Here is a 12,450-nt window from a genome sequence, read left to right as displayed (position 1 = left end):
TCTCTCTCTCTCTCTCTCTCTCTCTTTCTCTCTTTCTCTCTCTCTCTCTCTCTCTCTCTCTCTCTCTCTCTCTCTCTCTCTCTCTCTCTCTCTCTCTCTCTCTCTCTCTCTCTCTCTCTCACTGTCTCTCTCACTCTCTCTCTCTCTCTCTCTCTCTCACTGTCTCTCTCTCTCTCACTGTCTCTCTCTCTCACTCTCTCACTGTCTGTCTCGCTCTCTCGCTCTCTCTCTCTCGCTCTCTCGCTCTCTCTCTCTCTTGCTCTCTCTCTCTCGCTCTCTCGCTCTCGCTCTCTCTCTCTCTCGCTCTCTCTCTCTCTCGCTCTCTCTCTCTCTCTCTCGCTCGCTCGCTCTCTCTCTCTCTCTCTCTCTCTCTCTCTCTCTCTCTCTCTCTCTCTCTCTCTCTCTCTCTCTCTCTCTCTCTCTCTCTCTCTCTCTCTCTCTCTCTGCCTGTGGCTGCTGGTTGCATCATTGGTTTGGACGCGGCTATGCCGCTGATGCAGTGTCCCCCTTACCAGTACACTGGTACTCATTTTGCCGACCTCGGATGGATGACAGGCTGAGTCAATCTCCTGGTGTATTAATTCAGCGACCAACGGGGCTTGAACTCAGGACCCTAGGATCCCAAGCCACCACCCTAACCACCAAGCCAACACCAGGCTATGTCATTGGCTGATCATTACAGTGTGAGGGTGCTGACTGAGCTCTTTGCATACTTCTGTAACGAGTTCTAAGCACATCCATGCAATGTTTGTGGTATTTCGCCTCAATGGCAACCATGTCCCCACTTGCTGTAGTAGCCAACAAATCGGTATCCTGCATTTTCTTGGCCTGTTATCTGAGCTCTGTGTCTAGTTCTAATGTAGTACAACTATAAAGTACCTCTGTTTATTTTTTTTATTTTTTTTACAGAACATCCACATATTCCCACACGTTGACTCCTCAGCGAGGGTTGAGCATGTTGATTTCCTTTGTTCAGTACCATCACCACACTGTCCAATGTTCCTCTTCCTGGCATGTCTTTCTTGTGTTCTTGTGTTCTTTGCAGTTTTGAGTTAGCTAATTTTAGCTGACACATAAGGGGCCGCTTTGCATTAACATAATCTTGAAAACGTACATCAACGGCCATTGAAAGTAGCTCTCTGAAACTGTCTACATTTATACTATGTGAGCCGTGTGTGTGTGTGTGTGTGTGTGTGTGTGTGTGTGTGTGTGTGTGTGTGTGTGTGTGTGTGTGTGTGTGTGTGTGTGTGTGTGTGTGTGTGTGTGTGTGTGTGTGTGTGTGTGTGTGTGTATTGCCATTTTTGTCAGAGATGGCTGAATGGATCTTCGGCAAACTTTCAGGGCTTCATTAATGAGTGCCAGGGAGTGTTTTTCACCCCCAAAAAAATTTAAATACAGTATTTGAAAAGAAAAAAGTCTATTTTTGGGATTAAAGAATCGCTCTATCATTCCGAAGCCTTTTTGATGAACTTAATGACAGTTATATTCAAGAACGCATATGCATAAATAAATAAATAAATAAATAAATAAATAAATAAATAAGCATATTTAATCATAAAGCATAAAATATCAACTATCTATGCGTGAAGTTGATTTTGCGATCTCTTGGTTTTGGGTATCTTGGTCGTTTGACTGTTGCAATCCCACGGGGTTCCCACGGGGTGTCCGCAAATCTCACGGGATTGTGAGTTTGACAGGTGACCATGACAGGCCATTTTTAAATCCCTCTGCAGTGCTAAAGCCTTTGTAACTATGTGAAAGGTAATATTAAATGATCCCCAACAAAATAAATTGACGGGGTAACACCGGATACCCCTGCTATGGTTTTTTTTCAATGTATGAAGTCCTCATATGATTGTCGACCTTTGCCGTCTTGTCCGGACGCAGGACATTTTAATGTTCCATCATCCATTCCACATACAACACATTTTGCCCAGTTCATGTTGACCAGTAAAATTAAAACTTCCTCTCCTCTTATTAACTACATTGCTGTCTTCCCTTACCATAGTTCAGTCTCGCCGTCATCAGGCCTCCTGAAATGATGAAAAGGACCATTAATATTGAGTCACGAACAACAAAATAAATGCAGAGTATCAACAGTTTTATGCACAGGGCCTCTGGCCATCACCAACACATCCATCTGAAAAGTAAAGGAAGCATTGATTTTCATATGCAGGGATGTGATTGTATTTCAGAATTTTTTTTTTAAATAAGGAACTGATTCTGAAGCTGCCAAAAGCAGTAATCTGAGCCTGCCAGTGCCAGTGTTAGTAGAGTGGCGAAAGTTCAAATTTAACCGATATCACGGCATGCTGTGTGATGTCACAGGAAGGCCCGAATAACAGCAAACGTAGTTCGTTTTGGCACTGTGGCAGCCATTTTGGATGAATGCAAATTAATCAATTATTTAATAAGAAGGAAAAGGGGTAAAAAAATATATATATAGCCTTTTAAAGCACTCGAAAATGTTATTTAACTGTCGAGATAGGGTACAAAATGATAACATGATTTGACCTTTTACCTTGACCTGACCTTGAAATCCAAGATGGCCATAACCTGAGGGTATTTCCCATGACAGAAATGGATTCCTTGATCCTAAAAATGTTGGTTTAGATACCAATATCATGTTTCTCTGTCGGAAAAGAGCTGGATATGGCAAAATCATGACAAACACATAATTTGACCTTTCACCTTGTTCTGAGCATGACTTTTGAAATGCGACAGCCCGCTGTCAAAACTTTTGTATGGTACTGGAGTTCAACGATGCCAAATTTGGTGCTTTGGGCCAGCATCTCACGATCATTCCTGCCAGCCAATCCACTATTCCTGCTGTCATGGAATAATGAAATTCATACCATTGGAACCTCTACATTAAGCTCCAACTCCTGCTTAAAGGACGGGTTTATGATTAAATGGACACGATGTTTGAAAACTTTGAAAAAAAATTTTCGAAGTAAATCGACGATTAGATTTCCAACAGTATCATTTTATTATTCTATGACAGTATGAAACCTTTATAATGAAGTGTGACACACACACACACACACACACACACACACACACACACACACACACACACACACACACACACACGGACGCTGCTCCTTTTAATAGTATATTTACGTTCAAGTGACTTAATTGGTTGATATTATTGTGACTATTACAAACTTTAGTCCAAATCTATTTACACAGTGTGAACACTCAGGGTGTTCCAAAAAGACCCGGACAACCTTGGTTGTTAATATATTTGGAAGCACAAATGATACAATGAAACCCTGTGGTATATATGATACAGAAACTCATGAAGTTTTGTGCACACCATCGATACACATCAATGTGAGCTCCGTTTGTCATGTGCAGGATATCAAGGCGGTACACTAGTTCTTGCCATGTTCAGCTCAGCACGTTTGCGTCCAGCAGTGTACATGCACCTGTGATTCGAGAATGAAGATCCTGCAGTTTTGTCACCTTAGTGGTGTAGACAACATCTTTAACAAACCCCCACAGAAAATATATCACAGGGGGTTATTATATGTCTTGTGATCATAGGGGCCAGGTGGGCGGTCCGTTTCAGCTAATCCAGCGACCTGGAAATGTCTCATTCAGGACGGCTCGAACGATTAAATCCCAATGAGGGGGAGGCCGGTGAGTGCTATCCTGTTGAAAAATGATATCAGGTTGCAGGTCTTCAATCTGTAGGAAGGAATATCCTTCCAACATGTTCATGTAAATCGTTGAGGTCACTGTATCCTCTGCAAAGAATAACGGACCCACCAAGCATCCATGGAGAAGGTCAAACCACCCATTTACCTGTGGAATGTCGCATATGTGTTCAATGACCATGAGGGGTTTTCAGAGCCCCAGATCTTCACATTGTGCCGGTTGACCTTCCCCGATGCATGAAAGCAAGCTTCGTCTGTGAACATGACCTTTTCCAGTTCCTGCAGTATCTGCACCTTGTCGGCATAAATCTTTAGTCTTTTATGCAAAATCCTGTGTACAGTGGTGGTTGGTAGTCCCAGTTCTCGAAATGCATGTCAAATTGACTGTCTGGGACTTTGCTGAAATGATTCAGGCACTCGTTCAACATCTGCTGCATTTGTGCTTGGTTGACCAATACTTTGACCAATACCAAACCAATACTCCCTGGCAGGTCAGGTTAGATCTGTGACCTGCTACAGGTACCATGTAAACCTGTACTAACCTGTTCCATGGTGGGGTTGTTGGCGACTAAACCATCTCCCCCACCAGGTTTTCTGGTGAGGAGGGTGTTTGGATATGGACACCCAGCAGGATTAAAAACAAAACCTGTCAAAGGGCGGAGGAGCTCCTTGTGAGCCAACGGCCATCCATATCTAGTGCCCAAGTGTGTCTGCAGACGTCCTCCTGCAGTTGGGTTACTTTTTTATTAGGAGGTTGGTGGCAGGATTTGCACTCCATCCACCGTAAAACCCTTCATTCCGTAAAACACAGAAACGCAAAAAAATCTGAAAACCCACTCGGTGGGAGTACCTCCTGCGCAGCTTCCCTTCGCAGGGCAGCTCACCGGATGACGGGATTGGGGCAAAGCCTTCAGGACCCCCAATCTTTGATGATAGGAGGGAAACCACGGGGTAACATCCCTGGGTCAGATTGCGGGAGAGTGTGTCGGAGTGGTGCTGAGGTGTCGTCCACCAGACGGCGGTCTCCTTGGGTTAACCTGAGGCGGTCCCTTCGGGTGGGTGCCTGGAATGTCCTATCCCTAAGAGAGGATGATCACCTGTCTCTGTTATCATCTGAGCTCAAGCGTTTGGACATCGGTATTGCAGCACTCTCTGAGGTTCGGAGACCGGATTGCGGCGAGATAATGGTGGGTGGTTACACCTACTATTGGTCTGGTCACTCTGATGGTTACCATACCCAAAGAGTTGGTGCAGCTGTGTCCAATAAGCTGACTCCAATGATAATCGAGGTAACACCGGTCAACGAACGTATTATGAGATTAAGGATTCGTCACTCCTTAGGTGTCATTTCCCTGGTCTCTGTTTATGCTCCGACTGAGGCGAGTGATCTCACCGTGAAGGACGCATTCTATGCCACGCTCGAGTCTGGTTGATCAGTGCCCCAGACGAGATACACTTCTAGTCTTGGGGGATTCCAATGCATCGACTGGAACTGATAGGGATGGTTATGAGACATGTGTTGGTCCCCATGGGTCAGGAACTATGAACCAGAATAGCACTAAGTTCCTTGACTTTGCAAGAAGTCATGGACTTAGGGTGGCTGGTTCATGGTTTCAGCGCCCACAAGCTCATCGCTGGACTTGGTATTCTAACGCTGGCAGTGTGGCAAAGGAGATTGACCATGTCCTTGTTGACGGTCATTGGAGGATGATCCAGAACTGCAGGGTCTACCGGAGTGCTCAGTTCCTCAATACTGACCACAGGCTTGTTGTAGCAACTCTAAAGCTGCACCTTAAATCCTGGAGAATGGTACCATCCCAGCCTAGGCTGGATGTTGGCAAGCTCAGGAATGAGAGAGTAACTGAGGTGTTTGCGAACAGACTGAGTGGACACTTGGGGGGTCTGGGTGCTTTGGGGGGTCCTGAAGAGTTGTGGAGTGCCTTCACGACCACCGTCCTTGATGTTGCCGGTGGATGTCTTGGAGCTCACCGCAGGGCAAAGAAGAATTTTGTCTCTCAAGGGACACTGGATACCATTGACCAGAGTCGCAGGGCCAGGCTGAATGGCAGAGCTGAGCTGTTCAGGGAGCTGAGGCGTAAAACTGTACGTGCACTAAGGGTGGACAAGGAGGCCTATGTGCGAGGAATCTGTGAGGGGGTAGAGCTTCACCTGTGGACAGGTGATTCTCGTCCCGCTTACAGGGGAATTCGCGCATTACGTTCATCCAAGCCCATCCCTCGGAGCACTGCAGTTAGAGCAGAGGGTGGAAGGCTCTTGACAGAGGAGTCTGAAGTGAAGGCCCGCTGGGCCGGTTACTTTGAGCGGTTGTACCAGGCTGATCCCCCAGCTGTCGAGTTGGACGTCAAGGGTGTTACAATCCCTGTTGCTGACCCTCAAATCAACTGTGGTCCACCTTCGCTTGTGAAAACACGGGCTGCGGTGAACCAATTGAAACGGGGCAAAGCTCCAGGGATCTGTGGCATCCATGCCGAACTTCTCAAGGCTGGTGGAAATGCTGCACTCGTGTCGTTGCATGCAGTTTTGTGCTCTGGCTGGAACACAGGCATCATCCCAACTGACTGGAAGAGGGGCCTTGTTGTCCCTCTCTGGAAAGGGAAGGGTGATCGCCAAAACTGCAACAACTACCGAGGGGTGACGCTGCTCTCAGTGCCGGGCAAGGTCTTTGCTCGGATAATTCTTGATAGGGTTCGCCACCATCTGCTTGAGCACCAGCATCCAGAGCAGTCAGGCTTTACACCAAAGAGGTCAACGATTGACCGTATCCTTGCTCTTCGTGTCCTCACCGAACGCAGACGAGAGTTTCGGCAGGGGCTGCTTGCAGCCTATGTTGATCTCTGTAAAGAGTTCGATTCAGTGAATCGGGATGTCCTCTGGAGGATTCTTGGTCTTCGTGGGGTGCCACCAAAACTGATCGATCTGATGTCTGAACTCTACTCTGGTACTGAGAGTGCTGTGAAGTGTGGTGGTACCACCTCTGACTTATTTCCAGTTGTTACTGGAGTTCGTCAGGGGTGTGTACTGGCCCCCACATTTTTCAGCACTTGTATGGACTGGATTTTAGGGAGGATGTCGGAGAGATCAAGCTGCGGTGCATCGTTTGCGAATGTCAAGATCTCGGACCTTGATTTTGCAGATGATGCAGTCATCTTTGCGGAGACTTTAGATATCCTTTTGGGGGCCCTCGAAGTGCTGAATGAGGAGTCGGAGCCACTGGGATTACGGGTTTCTTGGGTCAAAACTAAGATCCAGGCTTTCGGTGACATCTTGGATGCTGCTGTCCTGTCTGTGTCTGTTTGTGGTGAGGATGTTGAGGTCGTGGAGAGATTCACTTACCTTGGCAGTGATATTCATGTCTCTGCTGGCTGCGAGTCAGAGGTCAATAGACGTCTGGGTCGGGCCTGGGGAGTCATGGATTCACTGGATCATGGGGTGTGGCGCTGCCGGTACCTGTGCGGGAGGACGAAAGTCCGAGTCTTCAGGTCCTTGGTACTTCCAGTCTTGCTCTATGGATGCGAGACTTGGACTCTGACCAAGGATCTGAGACGGAGACTTAATTCCTTATGGTACCAGGTCTCTTCGGAGAAACCTTGGCTATCGCTGGTCGGATTTTGTGTCCATCGAGCGGTTGCTGAGAGAGACTCGGATGAGATTTGTTACCTGCATGGTCTGTGAGTGTCAGTTGCGGCTGTCTGGACATGTGGCTCGTTTTCCTGATGCTGATCCTGCTCACCAGATTCTCTCAGCGAGGGAGTCTCATGAGTGGAGGAGGCCAGTGGGCCGACCACGTGCCTCATGGTTGCAGCAGGTTGACCATCATCTCAAGGAAATGGGGATGGGCCTGGCATCTGCCTGGGGGATGGCCAGACGGAGGCCCCTGGAGTACCGGCGGAAAGTGGACGCAGCGACGCGCTGTTCTGGCACATGCTCCCATACCTGACCTGACCTTACCAATACTTTACTCTTTCTGACAACTTACAGTCTCCTTAAACCTCTTGTTCCACTCTCTGATACTACTCCATGATGGTGGATTCCTTCCATACCTTGTACAGAAATTACACTGAACTTGCTTGTCGGATCTCGTCGCTGAACCATTTGATGCACTCAGCTTTCTCCTGCAGAGTTGCCATTTTCTTTCACCACCAGACCAGAAAAAAAACCTTCATGAGTTTCTGTATCACATAAAACAAAGGGTGTCATTGTATTGTTTGTGGTCCTAAATATATTAACAATCAAAGTTGTCTCGGTCTTTTTGGAACAATATTTGGAGAAGCATTTTTACCTCCACCACCGAAGGTAGATGGAGGTTATGTTTTTACCCCTGTCTGTTTGTTTGTTTGTGAGCAAAATATCACAAAAAGTTGTGGACGGATTTGGACGAAATTTTGTGGGTGAGTTGATTAAGTGACAAGAACAAGCCGATAAAACTTTAATTCTGGTCCAAATCCAGATCCAGCCTATCAGTGGGATACAAAACATAAACTAATTAGCCTGGCGGAGGTATGCTCTCTGCTGAGTGCCCTTCTAGTTTTTTTTCCTTTTTTTTTTTTTAAATACATGATCTAATTGGCTCATGTTTAATTATAAGGCTTTATATAATTCTCTCATATTTTGCAATGTAACTGTGGGGTGATAATCATGCATAGCTGAAGTGCAGACTCGTCAATTGCCTTTGCACGCATGTCTGAGCAACAGGATGCTGATGGAGCACTACAAACCAGCACTGAAAATAAAAAATTAACTTTTAGATGAGCCCAAGATCCTCAGGTATGAAACCCAGTTTAAACTACTTGATGACAAATGCACGGTACCAAATAATCTATCGTGCCCCCACCGAGATTCGTTTATTTTCCACGACCATGCTACTTCACACAAGGCCGTGTCTGTCCATTGATTTTTTTTATGTGAGCACCAGTCTATTATTCGTGTAATCTGTCATGCGGTGTTACTTCTCTTGTTTCCTTCTGTACTATGGTTGGTATTTCTGGCATGAGCATCTGAGCATCTCAGCATCTGAGCACATAGCTCATGATTATGTAAACCAGGTTCAAATTTCTTATAATGTAAAAGGATGCTGTCTCCTTATGTCATTTTATCTCATGGAATGCATGTCAAAGCTTTGCATTGACCTGCTTCGTGCTTCCATCTTAACCGGTGCCTCACGGTGCTGGAAACTCAGATTCAAATCGCATACACCTGGACAATGTTTATTTGTCAACGAATTGTCACTCATGTCCTTGTACTCGGAACATTTGAAAGGTCGCTCAAAATGTGCCGCTCAAAATAGTCCAATAAATTGCAACGTTTTTATGATTTTTGAATCCCAACACACATCTCATTTGGAAGAAAATGAATTATTTACCAATCATACACATATACTTGAAAAATAAATAAATAAACAGTCGGTGTTTCTTGGACAGTTTGTGAGCGTCTTGTCATGCGGACATTTTGAACACCCCTTGTAATTCGTTTTGTTTTTCTCGGGAAAAGTTAGGCTCATGGAAGAGCGAGGTTAAATCGATATTGGGGGTAAACGAGGTGACAGTTGGGCACAACCGGCAAGGGAATAAGAAATAAGAAAGGAAGAGAGCGAGAGGAAGTACTGAAACCAGCATCGTCAGAAAGGGTTAATGCCGGTAATAAAGACTATGGGTCAGGATGGAAGAGGACAGGAGGTGGTGGTGCACTGCCTCTTGATGTCCTGGAGGGAGGAGTAGGAAAGACTAGTTTTTGGAAAGTGGTCATGTCCTGCATGCGATTTATGTACAAGCTCCACCAAGACCCTGGATGGCCCTTAAAAGTCTACTCCCCAAACTTGAGATTGTAGAAAAATATACAATCACCATTAGTACAACAACATCGGGCGTAGTGGCGTGCGCCTGTAATCCGGCTACTCGGAGGCTTGGGTTGGAGGATCGCTTGAGGACGAGAGCTCTGCGCTGGGCCACGCTATGAGAGGGTGTAGGGCAGCCTGGAATCATGGCGAAACCCAATCCTTATCCCTGTGTCGTAAGAGGCAACCAGGGTTGCGTCAGGGAGGGCATCCGGCGTAAAAAAAAAACCTATGCCAAATCAGTATGCGGATCATAACGGATGATCCGCTGTGGCAACCCCTAACGGGAGCAGCCGAAAGACGAACAACAACATTAGTACAACAGCATTGAAGATATTAAAATATTCTTTGTCAAGTGAGCTGCACAGTATTCAACTGGAGGCTTTGCAGCATTGATTTTAACGATTTCAAAATGACAGGGTTAGGTGTGTTGCTTCTAAAGATCATTGCTTGAGAAGTTAAAAAATAGTCCCTCTGGCAATAAAACTTTAATAAAGTCTGCAAATTATATTTCCACACTTTATAATATACAAGGTGATGGGGAAGCTATAAACGTCTATCAACCCCAATGCTCTGTTTCACAGGTACATGACAGATGGAGGTTTGAGTCTTTACTCTCGGAGACTGCACCGCAGGCCGGACGGCCTGACAGCCATGAGGGACACCGTTCCACTGGCAGTTGGAGATGCTGACAGGTGTGTGACAGACAGATTCAGAATTAAAATCTCCCATTTTGAGACAGAAACAATCGTTACAGCATTTGCTGAATTAATGCACTGACTTAAAAAGTATGTATTTACGGGAATCCAATCCTCTCCCTTTTTCCCTTTTCTTGGAGATGGACAATAAGATGAGTCAGGTCTGGGAAACTAGTTATTTTTTGGTGCATTTTTACTCTTGTTTCACCCTCTTTGGTACAATATAGTAATCCGTAAGGAGTCCAGCATGCATGTTTGGTCGTGGACCAATCACGGTGGTCCCCAAAATGATGGCGCATTTGCAATTGTGATTGAACATCTCTAATCTGTATTAAGCAACAGATTGTTCCATTTTGCTGAGGATGCCTGGAGGTGAACATTCGTGTCCAAGACACATGATGTTTAAAATACAGGTGTGCATACTTCCTTTTCAGGCATTGTTGTCTTTGGTAAATCTATGGAGAGGTCTGTAGCACCAACCCTCTTCTGCTCTAATGGTTACGATCAACAAATCAATAACATTGCAGAGTATGCCGCAGCACACTCTATGGACCCAATGACCTTCAAAAAGACCTGAATTGTTTGTATGTATTCTTGCAATGCAGTTGTCCAAAGTCATTCCTAATGTCATGTCCTGACTGATTCGTATCATTTTGTTGCAATGTTTACGAGTTCAAAAAAAAATGCTTATATGCCTAATCTGGAGGCTGAAGGGAAAAATTTCCTTCACCTACTATAGTTATTTATTATTCCTGAAAATAATCAGACGTCGTGAAAAGGATATCTAGTCAGGAAACTGAAAGTATAAATAACCAGCGTATTTATTTCACGGACCAAGGTTCAGGTCCAACCTTTCAACTACAAAGTGGTCTTTGTCTGTTTCTATGCATGACACATTCACCAAGCTTTGATATACTTATTGAGGGGGAAGGATTGGGACGAAGGAGGAGGTGAGTGATGTGGATAGGAAAGGAGGGGGACGGGGAAAGAGGATTGGTGTGGGAAAGGAGTGAGGGTGATGTCCCAGACACGTGCTTGCAATAATGTCATAAAACATCATTTTTATCATCACCTCTTTCTTTCTTTGCCATCATAGTCATTTTTGAGATATTATGTATCTTCGGATTTATTGTACTTCATATCATTCCTGTATGATTTTATACTTGTATTTCAAATGACACATTTTATAACCCATAAGGTTTTCACCATTGTGCTCTCTTTTTTATTCTATCGACATCATTCTGTCTTCATCATCATTTAATTATTCTGTCGACGACATCATTGCGATTTTCAAATACATCATTGCGAGCATTGTAGACTAAGGTGGGGCAGATGCCCCCCCCTTTTTTTCCCCTCTTGATTTAACCTTCTCTGTCCTGGTTACATTTTAAGTATCCCGGACATCCGCACCAGAGGGCTCTCTTGCTGATCGTTTAGTGGGCAATTTCAAATGAAAAACGTTCAGTATACTGAACAGCAGCACCAAGGGGGTGTATAGGTATAGGGGGAGCTTCTTGCTCTACTTGTCTTACCAGGGGCTTATTGCCCGACCTTTCTCAACTCACCATGAGTATATTTTGCATTTTCCTTATTCCTTCTACCTTTTGAATGCCACTTTTTCCATCTATTTCAAACAAGCATAAATTTTTTTTTATAAATGATGGCAAATGACATGAACACTACAATCCTGCACAGCACAAACATATTCACAGCAAAAAGGGCATTTGGTAGAGCACATACCTCCACCCTGTAATGCCTGATCCACACGAACATATCTGGCCCAATACATTTTTTAAATATCATGCTATACATCATTTTAGTCCAATCACTCAATGATGAAAGAATCACTAAAAAATTGTAGTATCCGGATCCGGATCTTCACCAAAATCGAAGCAATTTGTCGGGGTCACACACCCAATCTGTCCACCAAGTTTCATCCGAATCCATCACAAACTTTTTTAGATATTGTGCTATATATCGGTTTAGGCCCTGTCTCTTTATGGTGAAGAATCACTTTAAAAATTCCAATAGTCGGATCCGGATCCGGATCTTCACCAAAATCTAATCAGTTCGTCCTTATCAAACACCCAACAGGACCTGTTCACAAAATTTCATCTGAATCCGTCCACAACTTTTTGAGATATCCTGTACACAAACAACAAACAGACAGACAAACCAGCAAACAAGAATAAACAGACAGACAGACAGACAGACAAACAAGAAGACGACGTCATGCAGA

At 44.8% G+C, this 12,450-nt stretch overlaps 1 protein-coding gene across 7 annotated transcripts in view; it reads left to right on the top strand.

Annotated features, from left to right (window-relative positions):
* LOC147032810 (neuron navigator 2-like) overlaps positions 1-12,450 on the top strand; it is a 254,665-nt gene that overhangs the window by 28,594 nt on the left and 213,621 nt on the right. For all 7 annotated transcript variants that reach the window (XM_085870682.1, XM_085870681.1, XM_085870680.1 and 4 more), the window contains one exon: positions 10,098-10,208. In XM_085870682.1, the coding sequence (XP_085726808.1) occupies positions 10,098-10,208 (111 nt within the window). The remainder of the gene's footprint in view (positions 1-10,097; positions 10,209-12,450) is intronic.

This window comes from Eptatretus burgeri, chromosome 2 (genome assembly GCF_056783735.1).
Source record: "Eptatretus burgeri isolate ZD-2024b chromosome 2, Ebu_testis_v1, whole genome shotgun sequence".
Classification (NCBI taxonomy): domain Eukaryota; kingdom Metazoa; phylum Chordata; class Myxini; order Myxiniformes; family Myxinidae; genus Eptatretus; species Eptatretus burgeri.
This window is presented reverse-complemented; position numbering and strand designations above follow the sequence as displayed.